Raw genomic sequence first — 15691 nt, 5'->3', positions numbered from 1 at the left:
ATTAAAGAGATGTAAATCAACAACTACTGCTCCTGTCCAAGAGGGATACAGGTGAAACTCCTAGGATTAATTTGCAGTTTCCCATTTAATAATCTAAATTACACTTAAATAGGGTCAGTGAGGGGCTCTGCTTCACCTGAATTGGATGTTTGTTCCAGAGGAGAAGTAACCTCTGTGAGACATATCTGTCTGTCCAGCAAGTCCTGTTGATGTCACGTACTAAGTTGAGTTCCCTAGATTGAGTGCATTTTATACCATTTGATTTATGAGTATGCAGCATTTCCATTAAAGAAGGATCTGAAATTGTTTTATATGCAAGGCAGAGGTTGCCTCTAAGTAGACTGTAACACACAGAGTATAGTGACAGTGATTTCAGTCTGTCAGCATTCACATGTGCTGAAGACCCTGAATTTTCTTTGGAAGAAACCTCCAAGGGTTTTCCAGTTGCTGCAGGTGCCTGGTAAGGTATATATCAAAGGTAGCATTGTACTCTATTATTGGCCTGATAAGTGAGGAGTACGGGTGGGTTATAACCCCTTTTGCTCTGGATGCAATGCCCTTAATTATGAGGTGGGTGATGTAGAAAGCCTTTCCTACCACTGTGGAGATGTTGTGGTCAAAGAAAAGGTTGCTGTCAACCTGTGTGCCGAAATCTGTCAACACTAATTGCATGCTTAGGGTGTAGTTATTAATGTGGTAATTTGCAGGGACATCACCCTTACCGAACGGTATGATAATGCATTTTTTGCATTGAGTTTTAACCCATGACTTTGGCACCAGTCGTTTGTCTGTGTAAGTCCCTCTTGTAGAATGTTGACATTGTTTGAGTTCTCTATGACTGCACCCGGTTTGCAATCATCAACAAACTTTGTCAGCCATAGGCCTTTTGTTTTAGCCTATACATCCAAGGAGTAGATTCCAAACACTATGGACCCCAGCACTAATTTCTGTGGAACACCACTGGTTACAGGTCTGCTGTTGGAGGTACAGTCATCTAGTTTGACTGTGTGTATTCTATTGGTGAGCCAGTTTGCAACACACCTGACTGTATATGGGTTGATCTCCAGCTGGGTGAGTTTTTTTAATGATGCCTGAGTTGGGAATAGTGTCAAAGGCCTTGGCCAAGTCCAGATAGGCTATATGCATGGATTTGCCTTTGTCCAGGGCTTTGGTGTCTGTCTCAAAGAAGTCCACCAAGTTCAAGAGGCATAATCTCCCTTTAACAAAGCCAAACTGGGTCGGGTTGAGTGTTTGGAGGTCTACAATATCTTTGTTGATAAGGTCCATGACTATTCTTTGCATAGCCTTGCAGATTAGGCTGGTCAGACGTACGGGTCTATAGTTCCCAGGGTCAGTGGAGGTGCTTCCTTTATGTAATGGGATGACGGTTGCTGTTTTCCATTCAGTAGGTACAAAACCAATGCTTAGACTGTGGTTAAAAGGAACACCCAGTGGTGCAGCTAGTTCCTCTTTTAATCCATTTAGAGCACAGCCTGGGATATTATCAGGTCCCAAAGAGGCTATGTTTCTGGCTTTGGAGTGAGTGTTTTCAACCTGCTACTTGGAGATACTAGGTAGAGGGCAGGTGGTAGGGATGCTTTGGGGGATATGTGGCAGGGACAGGGGGATAAGTTTTCACTGAACCTGTCAGCTAGCAGGTTGACTATTTCTGCGGGCTCAGTATATGTGGTGCCATTAGCAACCAGTTCTGCACAAATCTGGGTTTTTCCTTTAAGGTTACCAATGTAGCTAAAGAAGGCCTTTTGGCTACCCTTATGGCTATCCTTAGTGAAGGAGCTAAGTACACTGATTTATGTATCCAAGGCATTATTTTTAAAGTACATTTCCAGGAAAATGGCATCATGATCACATAAAGCAACCAGCTAAAACCTGCTATAGTTATCTAAGAGTTTGTCATTATTATGCAATGTCTGATGAGCAATGTCTTTCCAGTTTTTCATCTGCATGACAAATGTCATTTGAATCTGTCTTCTTAAAGTGCTGCTGCAGTATTTCATGCTGATTCTTATGTTGCTTGCGTTTTCCTGAGGAGCTACGTATTGCTTCATACTTCTTACTCTGACACTCCCAAAGTCGTTTGAAGAGTAGATATGTTAATTCCGCCACGTTTAGTACAATGCACAGCCCTGAGGTGACAGCCATGATATAAAGAAAAATAGTTTTCTCAGTTGGCTGTGAAATGTAGCAGTCTACTATATTAGGACATGGTTCGATGCTGCATTTGAGAAGCAGTGGCATGTTAAGTCCACCATACAACCAAAAAAATATGACCATGAAACCAATTTCAAAAGTAGCCTTAAAGACAAGGCTAATGATGTATGTACACCACAGTCCACCATCCATTTCTGCAGTGTCCTTGTATATCTTCTTTTTGTATCTCTTCTCCCTGTTCTCCCGATATGCCACATGGAGAACAACTAGCAGTGAAGGTGTTGAGACCAGAATCAGTTGTAAAGCCCATAGCCGGACTTGTGTGATGGGAAAGTAGAAGTCAAAGCAGACATTTTTACAGCCTGGTTGTTCGGTGTTGCAGTCAAAATCCTTGGTCTCATCCTTCCAAACATTCTCAGCAGCTACTACATAGATAAGCACCCGGAATATGAACACCACAGACAACCATATTCTCCCGATTCCTGTGGAATATTTATTAACTCCACTCAAGACATCACGAAGAAATGCCCAACTCATGTCTTTTGTTAGGAAAGACTATTCCCTGAAAATCACATAAGAATAAAAACAAAATTAACTACATTTTATATGCATTGCTTCATAACCATTTTAAAATCAAATTGCCAACAAGCATTAAGAGGAACAATAGAAAATGATAATCATGCTTAAGTCTTACATCCTAAATAAAGACTGTAACAGGGGACATCACATTCAAATATACATTTTTATACAAAATACCAGTTCTGAAACAAAGTGCATATATGTTTATTCCCTTTTTGGCCACAACCTGTTCTGCATTCCATTGTCTAGATTTGCTTTCTATGCCTGTTGTCTTTGCTGAACTGTCAAATGGAAGCAACAAAAATTTGAAGTGAAGTACACAGACACCACATTTTTCACTTGGAGATTTCACTGATTTGCAGAATCATTTTGTTTATGATTTTTCCATGTTTACCACTGCACTAACTAAAATGAAACTTGAGGATTATGGTGTCCATGTGATGCTCACATGGTTGATTGTTAAGCTTATGGCCTAGATTATTGGACATTGGCTGATAGTAAATGGAAGCTTATTCCATGAGTTTGGAAGGCATTAATTTATCTCACTTCGTTTTCTCTTCTTGATGTTTAGTTTGTTGTTGTTTTAGTCCTCCCTGGGGCATCACTTTAACCAGTTCCCAGTGTTCCACGCCCACATCAGTTCTACTAGCTTATCTCCTAACCCACTCCTGACTTACTCCAGTATTGTTGGGGCCAGTCTTGGATCCTCAGGGCATCATGGGGGCTCAGCCATATCTGTTTCCAACCTGGGGAGAGATTTTGTATGTCCTACCCACTCCTTGCCCTCCTCCCATACTCATTAGTTACATTCAAGAGCAACTCCTCTGTTTGTCCCATGCCTCCAGTAAGTAAGTGTCATCAGTGAATGCCCTTCCACCCAGGACAGACACACCCCGCCTTCCTTGATGTTCTGCCAATCACTCGAGTCGTTAATTGAACCTTGGTCGACTGGGTTATTGATATTTAGCTTTACTACTGAGTCCCTTATCTGGTGTTAGTTTTCCCAGCACTGTGTTAGAGGCATAGAATTTCAAACATAACTGGATAGAACATTGCCTTATAGAAGAGGCTGATGTCACCTCTCAGTCCTCGAAGCCTTTCTGAATAGTATACATTTCCAGCCCTATGATTTTTGTAGTGAAGAATCTATGTATCTTTCCAAACATTCGTAGGTGGCTTGTTTAGCAGAATGCAGTATCATATTCAATAATGAGTCAGATCAGTGAGTTATAAAGTGGTACAATGATCTGCCTAATATAACATGAAATGCCCTTTAGAATCAGATGTGCTATGGAATATGCTTTCTTGACTTTGGTAGCTATAAACTGGACAAAATTTTATACCGTTGTCTACCATTCTCCATAGATGTTTAATACTGGTGTCATTTTTTCTGATCTGACTGTTTTCTTTGTAATTAAAATTTGTGTCTTTTTTGCCAAGTGTCACAATGCTACATTTACTGGCATTATGGTTGCTGTCATGATTGCTGCACCAGATGTGTCTTTTTGTTGACTATCTTAGAGAACTTCAGTATCTTTTATTAAAATAATTATATTACCCAATTTGCAGTCACCAGCATACCTGGTATTCTATAACCTATTTCCCACTTTTGTACCTGAAAAGAGATATAAAAAGAAGTGGTCCCAGCTTACACCCCAAATACCCCAGCATAGAGCCCTTTCTGACATCACTGGTAACCCCCTCCCATCTTCACATCTTGTGTCCTGTTGCTTAATCAGTGCTATTATGTATGAGATAACATTTAATGCTATTAATATGTCAATTATTCCCTTATGTGGGATAGTACTGAATGCCTTAGCAGTGTCAAGATAAGTAGGGATATTATCAGCCCCTCATTAACTGTCAGTGTTAACTCTTCCAAAGAATGCTACAAATCACTTCTTAACAAAACCACACTATTCCATATCTAACAGTAGGAGATGTTTTGTGTCATTCTGGATAAGCTGTCTGATTTTACATAGAATGCCGGTCAGGCTTATGAGTCTAAAATTGTCTGGGTGTGATGTGCCTTCCTCCCCCCACTTTGTGAACTGGTACCACTACAGTCTGATGCCGTAAGTCAGGGATGTGTCTTTATGCCAACCAGTTATTCAACAGGACTAATAGGAGTATAGTCAGGTTTTCCTTGATTTTGTGGATGAAACCTTTAGGTATGTTGTCAGGTCTCATGGAACTTAGTTCCCATTAGTAAAGTCTAGAAACTGTTATTTGTGACGTTCGACACCATGACTTTGATTCTACCCTTACATTAAAGATGATAGTATCATGATTTGTATTAACTACAGAGAGTATAACTATGGATAGACAACAGAAAGATTACAAGTGTGTTAGCGCTAAATCTAAGATACTGCCATCTCTAGATGAATTTTATACTCTTTGTTTCAAGCTGCTATGATTAGCATGGTCAGTTAATACTTGGGCAAATGTATTTGATGCTGAATAGGTTACACAGACACCATTTAATTAAAGTCCTCCTGTATGTGATCCTTATCTGATTTCAACTGCTTTCTCTTTTCATTGATTTTTAAATCTTGGGGTTTAATCATGAAATTTTCATGCTCTGCAGGAATCATAGACAGTGATGGTACTCTCCCTGAAGAAGAAAACAGAGCAAGATATATATATATATATATATATATATATATATATATATATATATATATATATGTATATATATATATATATATATATATATATATATATATATATATAGCTGCCTTCTACACGAACTACAGAATGAACTGGCACCCCACCTAAGTACCATGTTCAATCATAGCCTCACCTCAGGATTTGTGCCCATTGAATGGTGCACCACAATGGTTATCCCACTCCACAAAGGGGGGGGCCACAACAGACCCCAGGAACTACCGCCCCATTAGCCTAATGAGCCTGGTCCGCAAGGTCATGGAACGTATCATCATGGAACTCATAAACAAAGACATTGGAGATCTCCAAACTCTGGACCCCACACAGTTCGGGTTTGTAAAAGGCAGATCATGTCTCCTAAACCTGATAGACTTCTTTGAAGCAGTCACCAAAGCCATAGATGAGGGTAAGGTGGTTCACACAGCCAATCTAGATCTCGGCAAGACATTCAACACCATCACCCACTCTGGAATTATAAATAAACTCAATAAACTAGGTATAAATCCCTATATCACAAGATGGGTTGTCAACTGGCTTACTGACAGAACCCACACTGTGAAAGTAGCAGACTCCAAATCAGACTTCAGACCAGTGACAAGTGGAGTACTACAGGGTTCAAACCTGGGTCCTCTCCTGTTGGGTATCTACTTCTCTGAAGTACAGGCTAACACAGAAAGTCTTTGGCTAACTAAATTCACAGATGACTGCAAACTAGGAACCATAATCAAAACTCCTAATGATGTGGACATCCTTCAAAAGGGCCTCACTGAGACAGATGCCTGGTGTCAAAGCCATGGTCTCAAGCTCAATGCCAAAAAGTGCATTGTCATCCCCTTTGGTAAAAACTCTGTACCCATGAACTACCACATAGGCGGTAGTCTACTTAACACTGAAAGTGTGATAAGAGACCTTGGGACACAGGTGGACAGTAGTCTCTCCTTTGATAACCACTTCGCCACAGTGGTCAGGAAATCCTTCTATGTGGCACACCTCATCACAAAAGGTTTCTCATCCAGAAAAAAAGAGGTCATTGTTCCCCCCTACTCATCACTCATTAGACCCATTATAGAGTACAATGCCCCTTTTGGTATGTACCTCACAAGACATCTACAACAACTGGAAAGGCTGCAGAAATACCTCACAAAGAGGATTACTGGCCTCAAACAGATGCCCTATGCAGACCAACTCAAAAAACTCCAGCTTTACTCCGTCGCATATCGCCTACTCAGAGGTGATCTCTGCCTGACATACAAAGCTATGTCAAACCCAGAGCTGTTGGACATGCTCCACTTAAAGAAATCCCAACCCCTCTGAGCTACATGCTCTAGGGACCTAAACCTTGTCACCACAGTAAACAGAACATGATGGAGGGATAGATTCCTGTCCCAGAGACTTCCAATACTCTGGAACAGACTACCTGTCTATGTCAAACAGAGCTCCTCATTAGCATTCGTCACGAAAAATCTTGATGATTGCATGGGTAATAAGAAATTCACCCAGGGGATCACTTCAGTGGTTCTGCTTGAAAGGGGCACAGGAAACTAATTTTCTTGGATGGCAAAAGCCAGGGTACCTTTTTGGCTAGGCTTGTATAGGCCCTAGGGCCAATAGCCTAGTACCAACCTATGAACCTATATATATATATATATATATATATATATATATATATATATATATATATATATATATATATATATATATATATATATATATATATATGCTGCGGTAGTGTTGTCGCCTCACAGTTAGACGTTGCCCGTTCGATTCTCAATTAGAGCGTCTTCTGTGTGGCAACATGCGTGAATGGGCGTTCCTTCGTTGAAGGTTGTGCGTTAGGCCCGGCAAGCCGGTATGTAAAAATCTACTGCCAATCATTAGCGGACCGGAGTTCCGCTGTGGCGACCCCTAACCGGGAAAAGCCGAATACTAACAATATTAACAATACTAATAATGCTTTCAATGTGAGGGAGGGGTACATTCTCTGAAAGCCACTTTCAGCAAACAGCAACAAAATCTTTTTTTTTTTTTTTTTTTTGCAGGGGCAACCCGCTCTACACCCCCTGAATAGAGGGGGACCCACCATGCTGCCTAAGTTATATACCAACTCCACGGTTCTACAACAATGGAGAAAGGGCAAAAGGTGCTGCTCACTGAAAGTGGCTTTCACCAAAATTTCCATTGCACTGATCTCAAATGTCAGAATGGCAGGCAAACTATCCTCATGTTTCCCCTATAATGCTGTGTTCTGTACTACTAATAGTAATTACTGCATGAGCATTTTCTAGTTCCAAGATGTTTCTTGCACATATCCAATCTGCAACAATAAAAGAAGGCTGAATTTGTAATATGCATTTTGCAGTTTTACATCATGCTTTTGAAACAACATCCTCCAAGCAGAGAAAAACTTCTAAATCACCAACTTCATTGTTGAGGCTAGTGGCATTTAGCAAAGCCCTCTTCACCTCTGATTATTTATTTTGTAAACTTTTCACTTCCTTGTGTCTTGGAATTTTAAGAAGTCTAAATAGGCTCTATGACAATGGAAAATTTATGTTCAGTAGTTGTGCCCCCCACAGAACATAGTGAAGTCCATATGAAATAGAAAACTCTTGCTGATTGCACAGCTCACTTAGGGCCACCAGATACTGAATTCCCTGTCTATGACATAAAGCCCTTGACCACTGACTGAATGCCAACACATCCATCATGATATTTAACAGGCATATGAGTTGAAAGGAGGGTTTCACTAAGTAGATGTATTTTCCCACACTTGCAAGTAAATCTAACAATTCCAGCATATTCTGCTTTGTATGCAAGAGGAAGGACCTTCATAGATTATTCAGTCTGAAACAGACAACAGGTTATGTTATAATTCATCTTAATCCTTTTGGATTTTGTTACTAGCTCCCTAATCTTGGCTCCAGGCAGACATAACATAGAAGCTCCTTATAAAGTGCAATAGGAAATATTTCTGCTTTATGCCAATGACCACATCAAATACCATGATCTATTAGGGCTGTCAGGTCACAACATTTAACTTAGGGGATTTTGTGTCTGGCTTGCTATATTTTATCTTCCGGTATTTTTTATCAGTGACTCTTTCCACTACCATGGTATGATGGCTCTGTAATTGTCAATGGAATGTCTGAATAATACGTCATGTGTATAAAGATATGTTTTTGTTTGGTTTATGGATTTTTTAAACATAGATAAGACTTCTAAGGTGTAATCTTACGAACCTCATTGTATATCATGGTACATCTGTTTGCATGCTCATAGACTTGGGCAACTGCTGAGAGTTTAATGTAAATAATCTGGATACATGTGCACCTCATGCCATATACCTCAACTTTCAGAATAACAGCAGAGGACCATCAAAATCATAGCAGGGGACCATCAAAAACATAGCAAAGGTTTCAAAATCATAGCAGAAGACCATCAAAAATCATAGTAAAGGTTTCAAAATCATACCAGGGGTCCATCAAAAACCATAACGGGATCATCAAAAATCATAGCAGAGATTTCAAAATCATAGCAGTGACCATCAAAAATCATAGCAAAGATTTCAAAATTAGAGCAGTCGACCATCAAAAACCATTACAGAAATTTCAAAATCATGGGGGACCATCAAAAATCATGGCAGAGATTTCAAAATCATAGCAGGGGACTATCAAATATCATAGCAGGGACCATCAAAAATCATAGCAGGGGACCATCAACAATCATAGGTTTAGTTAAATAAATAAAAATTATGAAAACACATCATTCTGAAATAAGACATAGCTTCAAGTATTTCTAACCAGGCCGTGCAACCTAATTTTTTTTTTGCCCATTTGGGCCACTTTTAATTTAGTTCCTCCCCTCCCTGGGGAAAATATTTGGCTTGTTTTCCTTCCTTATGATATATAGCTACAGAAATATTCCAAAACTGAAGTGTGACTTGACCAAAATATTGCATATAAACTCTCATTTTATACGGAGAATGTATTGCATTCTCCACATCATGTGTCCTTCCTGCTCATCCTAACATTACAGTAGCTTTGCAATGTATAATTAAATGGTTATGTTATTATTACAATATACAACAAAACATCAACCATGAGCTTGCCAAAGACCATAAAACAGTGACATATTAATGACTGACACTACAAAGGAAAATGAGAAAACAACAAAGATAAAACACAAATAGCATAAAAAACACAAAGACAAAAACCTAAATGTGTTTTTTGCAGGCAGGAGGCAAGCTCCTGTGCACCCAATGTCCCTGCTACTTTATGTATACCAACACCAAGACATCACAACAGTGAGGAAAAAGAATGCTCTTGCTCCACCCTATAGCATGATACTACACAGGAACAAAACATTATGTTTATACATCCACCTACAAATACCTATCATACATACAAAAACCTCTCTCCCAGTCATTACATGCACTGAGGCGATAGCACTCACAATACATTCACATGCATTACCAGCATTCACTCAATACTATTACCAGCTTTCAAAAAAAATATATACCAGCAGTGACAGAAGTAAATGCATATTGTTAATAATTCAACCAACTACAAAACCCTCTACACACAAAGCACACCCTAATCACACCTACCTCTACCAACCTTTCACCACAAAGCAAAGCAACTAACAAAATCAAGCATCTTGCATTTGCATATATACCCATTCACACAAACCTACAGTCTGTCAATCCATACACCCACCTAACACATCAAGCAAATAAGTAACCATCCAAACAAAATGTTCTTGTTCACACACACACACACACACACACACACACACACACACACACACACACACACACACACACACACACACACAAACACACACACACACCTGGGACCCTCAATTACAACCACTTGTATGACTGTGTATACCTCAAACGTTTGCTTGCAGTCAAATGAATGAATGCAAATATAATAACCTAGAAATGTCTTTCAGCTTACTGCCATCTGAACCATTCAATGTAACCCATCCACTCCTCCCCATGACTTCCCAACCTCTTAGCTCAAGAGTCAAAAGCCCCAAAGAGACAAAGACTCAAAATCAAGGGCAGATTTTAAATATTCAATTTGGGACTGTTGAGAGCTATGCCTTCTCCACAAAGACACACACACACACACACACACACACACACACACACACACACACACACACACAAGCACACATATGCAGATGTAGACACACACACACACACACACACACACACACACACACACACACACAAAAAACACAAAATACATATAGATCCGATCATCAGTTACAGCTTCTTGTATGACTATGCATTCCTTAGTGCATAATTTTGGAGAGAGGTTTATGCTGAGGAAATTTAGATTGGAAGGAATACTGCTAGCAGGTGAGATTGAATGCCTGCAGTTTCCCAAGAAAATAACAGAGATGATAGTTCTGAGGAGGAAGGGATTAATTCATCAATGGGAGTGTATTTAAATGGAATTTAGTTTTTATGCATTTGTCTGATAAAGTTCTATGTGTAGAACGAAAGAGCTTACCCATATTTATTAAAGTTTCTTAGTTTTATTTGGTGTGATTTATTTTTATATAAATAATGGCACATGGCACAGAAATGTATCTTAGCGCACTGTTTTCAGCATCATACAGTGCAGCCTATTGCCACCCCCATGATCTCTCAACTTCTTAGCTCAAAAATCAGAAAACAAAGACTCAAAATCGGGAAGAGATTTTAAATATTGATCTTATATACTTAGAAAGTTGCTAATATAACAAGTTTTGTTTTAGCAGGTATTTCTGAAGAACATGGAATGTGAAACTCAAATGTCTGTCTTTATTTAATGGCCACAATCCACAAAAAAAAAATGCCAGAAACCACAAATCATATGAGGAACAGGCCAAAAATATTTGGCAAAACTGGTGACAGTTGAGACTATGCCCTCTGCACAAACACACCCACACCCACACACACATACACACACACACACACACACACACACGCACACACACACACACGCACACACACACGCGCGCAGATGTGAACATCAATTACAGTCATTTTTATGACTATGCATACCTCAAATGCCTGCTTGAGATCAAATGTAGGAATAATTACATAAATAATGTCCCACAAATCTATCTTCGCTCACTGCTGTTAGACCTATACAGTGCCACTCCTTGCAACCCCCTCTACCCTCTCAACTTCTTAGCTTGAAAATCAGAGACCAAGAACAAAATCAGGGACATATTTTAAACATTGACCTTATATGCTTAAAAATTTGCTAGAATAACAATGTCTGCATTAGCAAACATTTTCTGAAGGATTTAAAGTTTAAAACTCACATACATGTATCCACCCACAACTTCCTTTTCCCATTTTTGCACATGAGGTTGGGCTGTCACTTCAACAGTGACAACTATCTACAGCCAAGTTTTACACCAAGCCTGTCACTGTTTACCTGCTATTCATCTATTTATTAACAGGTAACCTCCTGGCCACATACATGCACCATAAATTAGTAACTTACCAGATCCGCGGATAAATCCACATTCTTCTTCTTCTTCTTTCAGCTGCTCCCGTTAGAGGACGCCACAGCGGATCATCTATTTCCATTTCTTCCTGTCCTCTGCATCTTGCTCTGTCACACCAACCACCTGCATGTCCTCTCTCACCACATCCATAAACCTTATCTTAGGCCTTCCTCTTTGCCTGTTACCTGGCAGCTTCATCCTTAGCATCTTTTTCCCAATATACTCTGCATCCCTCCTCAGCACATGTCCAAACCAACATAATCTTGCCTCTCTGGTTTTGTCTCCAAACCTTCCAATCTGGGCTGACCCTCTAATATACTTATTCCTAATTCTCGTCACACCCAGTGCAAATCTTAACATCTTTAACTCTGCCACGTCCAGCTCTGACTCCTGCCTTTTTGTCAGTGCCACTGTCTCCAACCCATATAACATAGCTGGTCTCATTAACCTCTTGTAGACCTTCCCTTTCACTCTTACTGGTACCCGTCTGTCACAAATCACTCCTGACACTCTTCTCCACCCACTCCATCCTGCCTGTAGATAAATACACATTAAAGACTGCAATGTACTGTATTCAGTATTATGCAGTTCTGTTTTTTTAAAAGCCCACACTATAGCTAGCTTGCTTGTCTGATGCTGATCTGTTTTGACTATGGCAAGTTCCAGGAAGTTGCTCTTTCATTGTATCTACAAATGAACTAATGAAAAAGAAGAGTTTGGGTCTGTGTCAGGTCAAATCAGAGCAGCAAAGTGGAAGTATATTTACAAGCTAAAATTGGAGTGCTCTCACAAATGTGGAGCAGTTGAGAGCTATTCTTCTCACAGAGTATTAAGGTAGAGTCAGAAAGAAGTGTATATTCTTTGTGCTTGAGACAGTTTTTGCACTCTCTGTGCTAACAATTGACCCCTCACTTTTAAAACTTAGCTCATTATGTACCTTCATAATCTAAAATATGGTCCTTATAATATAATTTTGATAAATGTTTATGGCTAAGCAAACCTAATTTTACCACTGTCAGAGATCCACTAATGGTACATTTTGTAAGATGTTTTGGTACTTACATATTATCGCAACCAGATATTCGCGGTTGCGAAATTCACATGCTGCAATGAAAACCGGTGCAGGAAACACCATAGGGTGTTATTTTAACTCTTTACTGATGAGAAATCAGTTTGGCTTACATTCGGGAAGAGAAATAATCCTGCAAGCCATCTTCCTGTTTTGCGTGCATTACACACGCTTGCTTCAACTGGCAGGGAGGAAGGAATGCTGAAGAAAAACACAGACATATAAAATTGATTCAAAGTATTAGTGTAAATCCTTCGGACTGCCCAAAAAACTTTACATTACAAATTGCTCCTGTTTATAAAAGTAATGTAAAGTTTTAGGGCAGTCCGGAGGAATTAGAATAACATTTTGAATTATAATTAGGTCTGCCCTATCATCATGCATAGTTGGTATTTCTTCATGACAAGGATATCAGAAATTGCCTGTTCGGCTGTTTAGGGAAACATTTCCATTCAAGTTTTCATGCAGCATCTTCCCCCAACAATCCAAATCCTACAGTGGATGCAAATACACCGGTGAGAGAAACAGCATCTGAGTTTGTATTTAAATTCACCATCCAAAGTGGGGCATTACACACTCTTACGTACTCATATTACACACACACTTAAGAACCCAACCGACAGGACAATGGCAGGGATTACAACTCAAGTGTGCGTCTGCAATGCACACAAGACAGGGAGAGGGTTTCTCAAATTGTCCCTTTTCCTAAAAGTAATGTAAAGTTTTTGGGCAGTTGGAAGGAAGTACAATAACAGTTAGAAGTGTTTTATGCACTCAATTCTGTCGAGGTATGTAAATCTCGCAACCGCGAAAATCTGGTTGCGATAATACGTAAGTACCGATGTTTTATTTTTAAATATATGGTATGTATGTTCCATTTTAGCTGACTGCATCTACTTTCAAAGACTGTGTTATTTAGTGGTGCTAATCTGTCATTTTAAAAGTTAGAAAAAGTGTTGATGTTGGCATTCCAGTGCTCAACTAGTGGGTAGGAAGATATGAAAGGAGGGCAATTGAATTTGATCAGTTTAATAAATAGACCTTTACAATAAGATCTTCCTGTTAGCACCTGATATACTTTAGGAGTATACTTTACGAATAAAGCCTGGGTTAACTGTCTATCCTAGTAATTTATGTGCAATATCTCATCAATCAGATTTCCATTACTGAGGTGATAGTTCATATGGGAATTTGGAACATGCACCCAGGCTTTATCCAAAGTAAGATTCTCACTGCATGCTTTAAGTCATATTTTAGGGCTTTTTCTCTGTAAGCTGAAGCCTGTATCTGCTGTGTAGTTGCCTGTTCAGCGTAGCTCCATTTATTATTTGTGTATGACCCCTCATCATCCTCAGTGAGGCCAAAACTCCTTGATAACAGTAGAGGACATAAGAATGAACCCTGTGAGACATCCATTCTGTAAAGTCAAGTCAGAGCCAATGTGGACTGACTGTTTGCTATTTTGTATCTGTCAGTTGTATAGTTTCTGAGACAAGCTTGCAATGGTCAAGGAGATCAGGTCTTACAGCATGTAGTTTCCTCATATTCATTTTATGTTTGTCTAACTTGAACATTAAACACAAGTCCAGCATTAAGATCCCAGCAGCAAGACTGTGATCACTACTTACTAAACTTGATCTATAAGTCCACCAGTGTGATGTCCATGTTACATTCTACACATATGTCACAATGAGTATCTGTCAGGGCTCCTTAGACATTCTGATATGACATTACTTTGGTGTGTATAGTTAATTCTCAGCTTTCCTTGATGAATTGAGTAGGGAACTTGATGATAGTTGTTAGGAACATGATTCACCTCTTTGGTGCTGTGGAAAAATGATTGGCATTTTCCATACCCTTGCCAGTGACTCTGTTCTGAGAGACTAGTTTAGGAGTATCAGGATGAGTATTTTAATGATGCATGTCTTCTGCACGGTGAATAAATCCCAGGGGAGCTGGTCATCACATGAAGAGGTATGCTAGTCCATTTTGCAAAAGACATAGGATTTCTTTTTCAACATTTTCATGGCATTTTGTCTGAGGAACCAAATCATCATTTGAATGATAACACTGGAGGGGAAGGTCGTGGTACCTAATGAATAACAGATAAATGGGAGGGCAAGTTCTTGTGTAGTATTCCTCTCTGGATCAGAATGGTTTGCTGCACGAGAACTGGATTTGAAAATATGGACAGTCTAAGATTCATGAGATGCTTGATTTGAAGGGATCTCAGCTAGGGTCAATTTGCATGGTGCATCAGGTTTCTACAGATTTACCTCAAGGAACTCTGTGAGTAACAACAACTATCCTATGGAATTTAGAACCCTGTGCTTCTACATATTGTGTTATCTCAGTTTTTCATAGTAAAACAACAAACTTCTTCAGTAAGTCACTTCCAGCAGTTCTCTGACTTTGATATTGGTCCACTACATGAGAAAAGCAGTCAATGAAAAAGTGAGAAAGCCATCTATCGTGGTGACTAGTATGCCATCCATCACAGTGACTACTATGCCATCCATCATGGTGACTACTATGCCATCCATCACAGTGACTACTATGCTATCCATCACGGTGACTACTATGCCATCCATCACAGTGAGTATAATGCCATCCATCATGGTGACTACTATGCCATCCATCACAGTGAATACTATGCCAGTAGTCTCATCCACAGTGGCTTTCTCATGGACA

At 39.5% G+C, this 15691-nt stretch overlaps 1 protein-coding gene across 1 annotated transcript in view; it reads right to left on the bottom strand.

Moving 5' to 3' along the window:
- Nucleotides 1-1327: 1327 nt before the first annotated feature.
- The window catches only part of GJB7 (gap junction protein beta 7), a 206791-nt gene continuing 192427 nt past the window's right edge, over nt 1328-15691 (bottom strand). Inside the window, exon 2 of the mRNA XM_044069276.1 lies at nt 1328-2734. Within this exon, the coding sequence (XP_043925211.1) occupies nt 1921-2709 (789 nt within the window). The 5' untranslated portion in view covers nt 2710-2734 and the 3' untranslated portion in view covers nt 1328-1920. The remainder of the gene's footprint in view (nt 2735-15691) is intronic.

The sequence above is a fragment of the Protopterus annectens genome, chromosome 1.part0, assembly GCF_019279795.1.
Source record: "Protopterus annectens isolate FY-2018-M chromosome 1.part0, PAN1.0, whole genome shotgun sequence".
In the NCBI taxonomy this organism is placed as follows: Eukaryota; Metazoa; Chordata; order Ceratodontiformes; family Protopteridae; genus Protopterus; species Protopterus annectens.
The sequence above is the reverse complement of the archived record's forward strand: the minus strand, read 5'-3'. Positions and strand labels throughout refer to the sequence as shown.